Source organism: Primulina tabacum, chromosome 18 (assembly GCF_025594145.1).
Source record: "Primulina tabacum isolate GXHZ01 chromosome 18, ASM2559414v2, whole genome shotgun sequence".
NCBI lineage: Eukaryota > Viridiplantae > Streptophyta > Magnoliopsida > Lamiales > Gesneriaceae > Primulina > Primulina tabacum.
The window spans coordinates 17,167,904-17,177,174 of record NC_134567.1 but is presented as its reverse complement, the minus strand read 5'-3'; the positions used below and the strand labels follow the sequence as shown (position 1 = coordinate 17,177,174).

Here is a 9,271-nt window from a genome sequence, read left to right as displayed (position 1 = left end):
CTTTACCTGCACTAGATCCACAAAATACACAAATATTTTTGATTTTACTTACCGTGGACGTTAACATGTTGAGAAATATGTTTTTTTTTTGTAATTGTTAGATCACAGCATATGAATTTATAAGCGTAACATGCCAAAAATCAATATTTGAACAGGAAATTATTATTATTAAAAGAAAATAAAAATGACAAAATTAAAACAAATATATACAGCGTAGTTATGATTGTGGCTCACATCTTCCTCTGATTTTACGTTCAGTAACGGCTTCAACGCCTTCTATGAGTCGAGGATATGCTTCTCATCCAATTTTCTTATAAATTGGCAAACATGGTCTTTTAACATCAGATTCCCAAGACGAAATTGTGTATATATATTTACTTATCTAAATAGACATGCGTTACTACAGTAGGATCTTTGTAAGGCTGATTCCACCGTCCATATTGATATTCCTCCTGTTGAAATTGCCACCATAGTTTAAGAAGTTCATTTTGCACGTACCCACTAGAATGCGTATCAAGAACCTCTAGAAAATTATCCAAAGGCTCTTTACTCAGACCATTCTTAATGAATAAAATTTTATCTTCTCTATTAATTGATGTCATTCCAACATTTTTGCATTTTCCCTTACAAGTCCACCTTGCACATTTATGACATCCACCTATACGTTTAGCTCTTCGCTTTTTGGCATATGTGCTTTTACCAAAACCTGGCATGTGTCTTATTATTAATTCACTTGCTTCCCCAACCAATCGGACTTTTGCTTCAATTATCAAACGGACATCATTCGGTATGCCATATGACATCATCAACCTTAGCCGCTCACATCTAGCTGTATAAATTTTTTTCAACGCATTATCAGGTAAACAAGCAAAATATTTACGAAGATTCAGAATACACGCATCCATATTATTATTATTATATATATTTCAATTATTTTTGGAAAACTGAAGAAACCGACTTAAACAGTCACGGAGTACCGTTATCCGCCACTTAACCGGGAAATGAATTAGAATCTGCAAAACAAAATGAAAATATCAAACAACTATTGTGGATCATATAAAGGCATAAACTCATTATTAAGAATTTTATTTTCTATAAAAGGCTTAAGTCTTTGCCCATTAACTTTAAACACGTCATTATTTTTAGGATTTTCAATATCAACAACACCATGAGGATAAACAAATTTGACTATAAATGGTCCTGACCACCTCGATCTTAGTTTACCTGAAAATAAATGCAAACGAGAATTATAAGGCAAAACTTTTTGTCCAATTTCAAATGACTTTCTCATAATATTTTTATCATGAAAGGCTTTAGTTTTATCTTTATAAATCTTTGAAATTTCATATGCATCATTTCTTAATTCTTCAAGTTCATTTATTTGCAATTTTCTTAATTTAGATGCATCATCTAAATTAATATTAAATGCTTTAATTGCCCAATAAGCTTTATGTTCAAGTTCAACCGGTAAATGACAATGCTTACCAAAAACTAACCTATATGGTGACATCCCTAATGATGTTTTAAATGCAGTTCTATATGCCCATAATGCATCAGTTAATCTTAAAGACCAATCTTTTCGATTTGGATTAACTGTTTTTTCTAAAATTTGTTTTATTCTCTATTTGTAAGTTCAACTTGACCATTACTTTGAGGATGATATGGGGTAGAAACTTTATGTGTAATGCCATATTTTCTTAACAAAGAAGAAAATGATTTATTTATAAAATGACTTCCCCCATCACTAATTATTGCTCTAGGTATTTCAAATCGGCTAAAAATATTTTCTTTTAAAAATTTTATAACAACTTTACGATCATTAGTTCTACATGCAATTGCTTCAATCCATTTTGAAACATAATCAACATCGACTAAAATGTACGTATATCCAAAAGATAATGGAAATGGACCCATAAAATCTATCCCCCAACTATCAAATATTTCAATAATTATGATTGGATTTAAAGGCATCATGTTTCGTTTTGAAATTGATCCCATCTTCTGACAGTTTTCACAAGATTTGCAAAATAAATGCGTATCTCTGAATAAAGACGGCCAATAAAATCCACATTGTAAGATTTTTGTAGCTGTTTTATTGGATGAAAAATGACCTCCACATGCTTCAGAATGACAAAATTTAATAACATTACTTACTTCATTATCGGGTATGCATCGTCGAAAAATTTGGTCAGGACAATACTTAAATAAGTAAGGATCATCCCAATAAAATTTTTTAACTTCTATCAAGAATTTATTCTTATCCTGTGAATTCCAATGAGAATGCATTTTATTTGTCACAAAAAAATTTACAATGTTAGCAAACCAGAGCATAATAGTAGCATAAAACAACTGATCATCTGGAAAATTTTCATTTATTGGTATTTCATTATGAGATGATTCAGTCATTATTCTAGATAAATGATCGGATACAATATTTTTTTTCCTTTTTTATCTTTAATTTTAATATCAAATTCTTGTAACAATAAAATCCACCGTATTAATCTTGGCTTAGCATCTTGTTTATTTGATAAATATTTTATGGCAGAATGATCGGTGTAAACAATAGTAGTAGAACCAATTAAATAAGATCGAAACTTATCTAATGCAAATACTACTGAAAGTAATTCTTTTTCAATAGTTGAATAATTTATTTGGGCATTATTTAAGGTTTTACTAGCATAATAGATTGCATAAGGTTTTCCTTCTTTTCTTTGTCCTAACACAGCTCCTATAGCATAATCACTTGCATCACACATTAATTCAAATGGTAAAGACCAATCTGGAGGTTGTAAAATAGGTGATGTAACTAAAAGATTAATAATTTTTTTAAAAGAATTTTCACATTTCTGAGTCCATTCAAATTGTGTATCTTTTGTTAAAAGATTTGAAATTGGTTTAGATATTATGCTGAAATTTTTTATAAACCTTCTATAAAATCCTGCATGACCCAAGAATGATCGAACTTCTTTGACCGTTTTTGGTGATGTTAAATTAGCAATAACATCAACTTTGGCTTTATCAACTTCAATTCCTTTTTCAGATATCACATGTCCTAAAACAATCCCAAATTTAACCATATAATGACATTTTTCCCAATTCAAAACAAGATTTTTTTCTTCACATCTTTTTAATACTTCTTCTAGATTTTGAAGACAATTTTCAAATGAGTTTCCAAAAACAGTTATATCATCCATAAAAACTTCTACATATTCTTCAATCATATCACTGAAAATACTTAACATGCATATTTGAAAAGTAGCCGGAGCATTACAGAAACAACCCCACTCCCATGACATTGAAATTAAAAAGAAAAACATACGTGGAAGCATTTAAAATTACACGGGAAAGAACAATAAATCATTTACATCAAAAGCATTTTCAAAAATGATTTAACATAAACATTAACTTTTGTAGTATACCAAAAGAAATCCACAAACTAACATAAGTTTTACCCCATAACTCATTTTACAAAATATGACAATATTTAAACTTCTCATGTTCACCCAAAATAGAATAAAAGTGACATGATCAAAAGTATTTCCCATTGGCTTTTATATGACTTCTTCCCCTTCATAATCTGGAAAAGTGGTAAACAAGAAAGTTGTAGCTCTATGTCTTGGCTTGCATCTCCAATTGGCCTCATGTCATTTGAAGGTCTGAATAAAAAGTTATGCTCAATCTCCCAACATGTATCAATACAGAAGCAACAATACACATGACACACTTCAGGCAACTTTTGGCTCATCTCCCCTAATGATTTGAACAAAACTCAAACCATGAAAGTTATAGCCTTATATCTTATCTTTCCAATGAAAGTGGCCTAACATCAATTGGATCAATATACAAAATATTATGCTAAAAACCACAACTACTGCCACATTTTTCATACCGTTTCTGCGCTTCCATTTCCTATTTGGCATAAGATCAACTTTCTATTCTACCCATCCACTTCCATAATCATCACCAACTATGAACATGATTCCAAAACAATAACCATAAACAATGACCATATAACAATCATTCCAATAAACATATTTACAACCATCACAATATCCATAACCATAACCAATAATCATTTCCACCATAACCATTAAAATATTTAAAACCATATCTTATCACCATAAATCATAAATAACACTATAAACTATAACATGACAAAAAGGTCGGGATATTACAATCTCCCCTCCTTATAAAAATTTCGTCCCCGAAATTTGCTTACCGTCGAATAAAGTTGGATAACGATGTTTCATCTCCTCTTCCGGTTCCCATGTTGCCTCTTCAATAACATGATTCCTTCAAAGAACTTTGACAAGGCCAATTTCTTTATTTCTCAACACTTTAACTTTGCGATCAAGAATTTGAACCGGCATTTCCTCGTAGCTTAGGTTAGGCAAAGGATCCAATGAATCATACCGAAGGACATGAGATGGATTAGAAAGGTACTTACGTACCATAGAAACATGAAATACGTTGTGAACTCGATCCAAGTCCGGTGGCAATGCAAGACGATAGGCTCGGTCTCCAATCTTATCAAAAATTTCAAATGGCCCAATATATCGAGGACTTAACTTACCTTTCTTGCCAAATCGCATAACTCCCTTGAGAGGAGCTATCTTAATGAATACATGATCACCAATCTCGAATGCTAAAGGTCGTCGTCGAACATCGGCATAACTCTTCTATCGAGACTGAGCGGTCCTCATTCGTTCTTGGATCAATGCCACAACATCTGCTGTTTGTTGAACCAACTCCGGGCCCAACATCTTCCTTTCACCTACCTCTTCCCAAAACAAAGGAGATCGGCACTTTCTTCCATATAAAGCTTCATAAGGTGCCATGCCTATAGAAGACTGGTAGCTGTTATTATACGTGAACTCCACCAAAGGCAACTTGGAATCCCAACTTCCCGGGAAATCAATCGTACAAGCCCTTAGCATATCTTCAAGAATTTGGATAACCCTTTCTGATTGACCATCGCTTTGAGGATGGTAGGCGGTACTAAAAGCCAATTTCGTTCCCAAGGCTCTATGCAAACTCTTCCAAAATTCTGATGTAAACCTTGGATCACGATCTGAAACTATCGATACCGGTATTCCATGAAATTTCACAATTTCCTGAATATAAGCCTCAGCATATTGATTCATAGAATACGTCGTCTTGACATGAAGAAAATGAGATGACTTGGTCAATCGATCCACGATCACCCAAATAGAATTGAAACCTTTCTGCGTCCTTGGTAACCCAACAACAAAATCCATAGTTATGTGCTCCCACTTCCATTGCGGTATAGGCAAGGATTGCAACAATCCCGGTGGTCTCTGGTGCTCAATCTTAACCTGCTGACAGGTTAGACATTCAGAAACAAATAACATGATATCTTTCTTCATACCTGGCCACCAGTATAGACGTCGAAGGTCTTGATACATCTTGGTACTACCAGGATGTATAGAATATGGCACTGTATGAGCTTCAAGAAGTACATCTTTTCGAATGTCATCACCTATAGAAACACATATTCTACCTCGAAAGGTCAATAACCCATCACGATTCGACCCAAACTCTGAAACTCCTGTCAGATCACTTTTTCTCTTCAACTCTAATAATTGAGTGTCCAGCTGTTGTTCCTTCAAAATTCGATCAAATAAGGTTGAGTGGAGAATTAGTGCAGATAATCGAGCAACTGTACCTAAAGATACCAAATTGATCTCATTTCTTTGCAAATCAAAAACAAAGGTTTAGAAATCATGGAACCCAATAATGAACTTGATTTGCGACTCAAAGCATCCGCAACCACATTAGCTTTACCAGGATGATAGCTAATGGTGCAATCATAATCCTTTACCAGTTCCAACCATCTCCGCTGCCGCATATTCAATTCCTTCTGCGAAAATAAATAACTCAAACTTTTGTGATCTGTAAATATTTCACATTTCTCACCATAAAGGTAGTGTCGCCAAATCTTTAAAGCAAAAACCACTGCCGCCAACTCCAAGTCATGAGTGGGATAATTCTTCTCGTATTCCTTCAACTGACGAGAAGCATATGCTATCACTTTCCCACGCTGCATCAGTACTGCACCTAACCCCTGCTTTGAAGCATCTGTATATACAACAAAATATTGAGTACCACAAGGAAGTACTAATACAGGGGCAAACGTTAACTTATCTTTCAATGTTTGAAATGCTCGTTGACACTCAATGGTCCATTCGAACTTTGTTGCCTTCCTTGTCAAACTCGTTAATGGCAAAGCCATCTTCGAAAAGTCTGCTATGAAACGTCTGTAATATCCTGCCAAACCAAGAAAACTTCTTACCTCTGAAATTGTCTTTGGAATGGACCATTGCTTAATGGAATCAACTTTGGATGGATCAACAGATATTCCTTCATTCGAAACGATGTGGCCCAAAAATGCCACCTGCTCCAACCAGAACTCACATTTCTTTAACTTGGCATACAATTGCTTATCCCTCAACAGCTGCAACAAAATCCTCAAATGCTCACGATGAAGTTCTCATGTCTTTGAGTAGATCAAGATGTCGTCAATGAAAACAATGACAAAAGTATCCAAATACGGCTTAAAGATACGATTCATCAAATCCATAAAAACGGACGGAGCATTGGTTAGCCCAAACGACATCACCAAAAATTCATAATGGCCATACCTCGTTCTAAACGCCGTCTTTGGTATGTCCTCCTTTTTCACTTTCAGTTGATGGTAACCGGACCGAAGGTCAATCTTTGAAAATATTGCTGCTCCTTGCAATTGATTAAAGAGATCATCAATACGTGGCAAAGGATATTTGTTCTTCACGGTTACCTTGTTGAGTTCTCGGTAGTCAATACATAATCGCAATGATCCATCTTTCTTCTTTACGAACAAAACTGGAGCTCCCCACAGTGAGGAACTAAGTCGGATAAAACCTTTATCTAATAGCTCCTGCAATTGAGTCTTCAATTCTTTCATTTCAGTAGGAGCCATTCTGTATGGAGCCTTGGAAATTGGAGCTGTACCTGGAATTAAATCAATAACAAACTCCACCTCTCGATCAGGTGGTAATCCAGGCACATCATCAACAAACACGTCAGGAATCTTGAACCACATCGATATCCTGTAATTGCAAATTACTTTCCTTTCGCACATCAACCACTGAATCTAGAAAACCCATACAACCTTTGTGCAACAACTTATTAGCTTGAAGGCAAGAAATAATAGGAATACCAATCGAAAAGCCTAGACCAACAAATACATCACTATCATAATCATCGACCAAAAATTTCACCGTCTTGCCCACACAATCAATGACCGCACGATAAGCAGATAACCAATCCATCCCCAAAATAACATCAAATGCAACCATCAGAATAACAATAAAATCAGCAAACAGTAATCTATTACCCACTTGTATAGGACATGCCTTGATAATATTAGTGGCACAAATTTCATCCCCAGAGGGCAACACAATATTGAAGTGTAATGGCATAACAGTAGGTTCAACAGATATAGAATGCATAAACACTTCAGACATAAAAGAATGGGTTGCACCAGTGTCAATCAATGTAATTGCTTCTTTGCCGTAGACTAAAATATTACCTGATATCACAGAAGAATCAGGATTAACACTTTCCTTCGTCATAGAAAAAATTCTGCCTTGGACTTTTCCTTTGCCTGAGGAGAGAGGACATTTCAATGCCGTGTGCCTCATCTCCTTGCATCTAAAACATCGTCCACTACCCACCAAACACTCACCCTTGTGTGGCTTTCCACACTTAGGACATACCTGTCGTTCAGTATCAGAAAAAGGTACAGGAGGTTTAGAGCGCTGCTCTATCTTACCCTTACCTTTGTGGCCACCACGAACATTTGCACTTGTACCTTGTCCTCTAGCTTGGAAAGTTTGTCTTCTTAATTGCCTCTCTTTCTCTATCTCTTGCTCATCATGCTCAGCTAGCAAGGCTGTCTCCACGATATCTTGATATGTGACCACCTTGGACATATGAACATCTCTTCGAATCTTTGGCTTCAAACCCCGAAGGAAATGTTCTCCTTTATCCTTATCGTTCTCAGCAATAAAAGGAACAAAAACACATCCTTTCTCAAACTTCAACGTATATTCAGTAACAGACAAAGCATCCTACCTCAATTCCAGGAATTCCTTCACCTTCTTGGCTTTTACTTCGCTCGAGAAATATTTGGCGTAGAATAAATCTTTAAACTCGTTCCACTTTAATTCTTGAACATTAACTGTCACCTTGGTGGCTTCCCACCAGATACGAGCAGCTTTGACCAACATAAACACAGCACAACTTACCTTTTCTTGGTCAGTGAACTTCAAATAATCGAATATGGCTTCCAACGATTCGATCCATTCAAGAGCCACTAAGGGATCAGGGCCTCCAATAAAATCAGGAGGGTTCATACGTCTGAAACGATCATAAGCACCTTCAACAGAATTTTCCGTTCTGCCTTGACCTCTTCCTTGGCCACGACCCTGGGTCGTAGTTTGCATGCTCAATAACTGTTGAATTTGTTCGCCATGGACCTTCGCTTGCTCCTTCAATAACTTACTGAATTCATCTACAACTTTTGCAGTCTTATCGGGGGTCCTATCATCCCCTTCAATATTCTTTCTCTTGGGAGGCATATCCTACACAATTGCTCACTTTAACATAGATAGAAAGAAAGGATACATCAATGGCAATGAAATGGAATCAACTCTCAATGTTAAAATCAATAGATGCAGGATCGAAAACATACTGGATTGTCCTAGGTAGAAGAAGTAATATATGGTCCGAAGAACTTTCGCTCTGATACCAATTGAAACAACCCCACTCCCATGACATTGAAATTAAAAAGAAAAACATACGCGGAAGCATTTAAAATTACACGGGAAAGAACAATAAACCATTTACATCAAAAGCATTTTCAAAAATGATTTAACATAAACATTAACTTTTGTAGTATCCCAAAAGAAATCCACAAACTAACATAAGTTTTACCCCACAACTCATTTTACAAAATATGACAATATTTAAACTTCTCATGTTCACCCAAAATAGAATAAAAGTGACATGATCAAAAGTCTTTCCCATTGGCTTTTATATGACTTCTTCCCCTTCATAATCTGGAAAAGTGGTAAACAAGAAAGTTGTAGCTCTATGTCTTGGCTTGCATCTCCAATTGGCCTCATGTCATTTGAAGGTCTGAATAAAAAGTTATGCTCAATCTCCCAACATGTATCAATACAGAAGCAACAATACACATGACACACTT

The 9,271-nt window shown here is 35.4% G+C and overlaps 1 protein-coding gene across 1 annotated transcript; it reads right to left on the bottom strand.

Moving 5' to 3' along the window:
• Positions 1–4,295: 4,295 nt before the first annotated feature.
• Positions 4,296–8,642, bottom strand: LOC142532325 (uncharacterized). Its single transcript, XM_075638643.1, has 7 exons — positions 8,160–8,642; positions 7,248–8,099; positions 6,922–7,153; positions 6,641–6,756; positions 6,127–6,475; positions 5,390–5,686; positions 4,296–4,609 (listed from the first exon to the last, which is right to left on the bottom strand). The coding sequence occupies exons 1-7, from the start codon at positions 8,640–8,642 to the stop codon at positions 4,296–4,298; spliced, it is 2,643 nt and encodes an 880-aa protein (XP_075494758.1).
• Positions 8,643–9,271: the final 629 nt, after the last annotated feature.

What these genes read in the sequence shown, in the direction of transcription:
- LOC142532325 (XM_075638643.1), bottom strand. Translation starts at nt 8,642, where the DNA reads ATGCCTCCCAAGAGAAAGAATATTGAAGGGGATGATAGGACCCCCGAT. An exon ending in TGTATTAGTACTTCCTTGTG is followed by an intron (nt 5,687 to 6,126) that starts GTACTCAATATT and finishes TGGTATCTTTAG; the next exon opens with GTACAGTTGCTCGATTATCT. An exon ending in ACGTCTATACTGGTGGCCAG is followed by an intron (nt 4,610 to 5,389) that starts GTATGAAGAAAG and finishes TCATTAAGATAG; the next exon opens with CTCCTCTCAAGGGAGTTATG.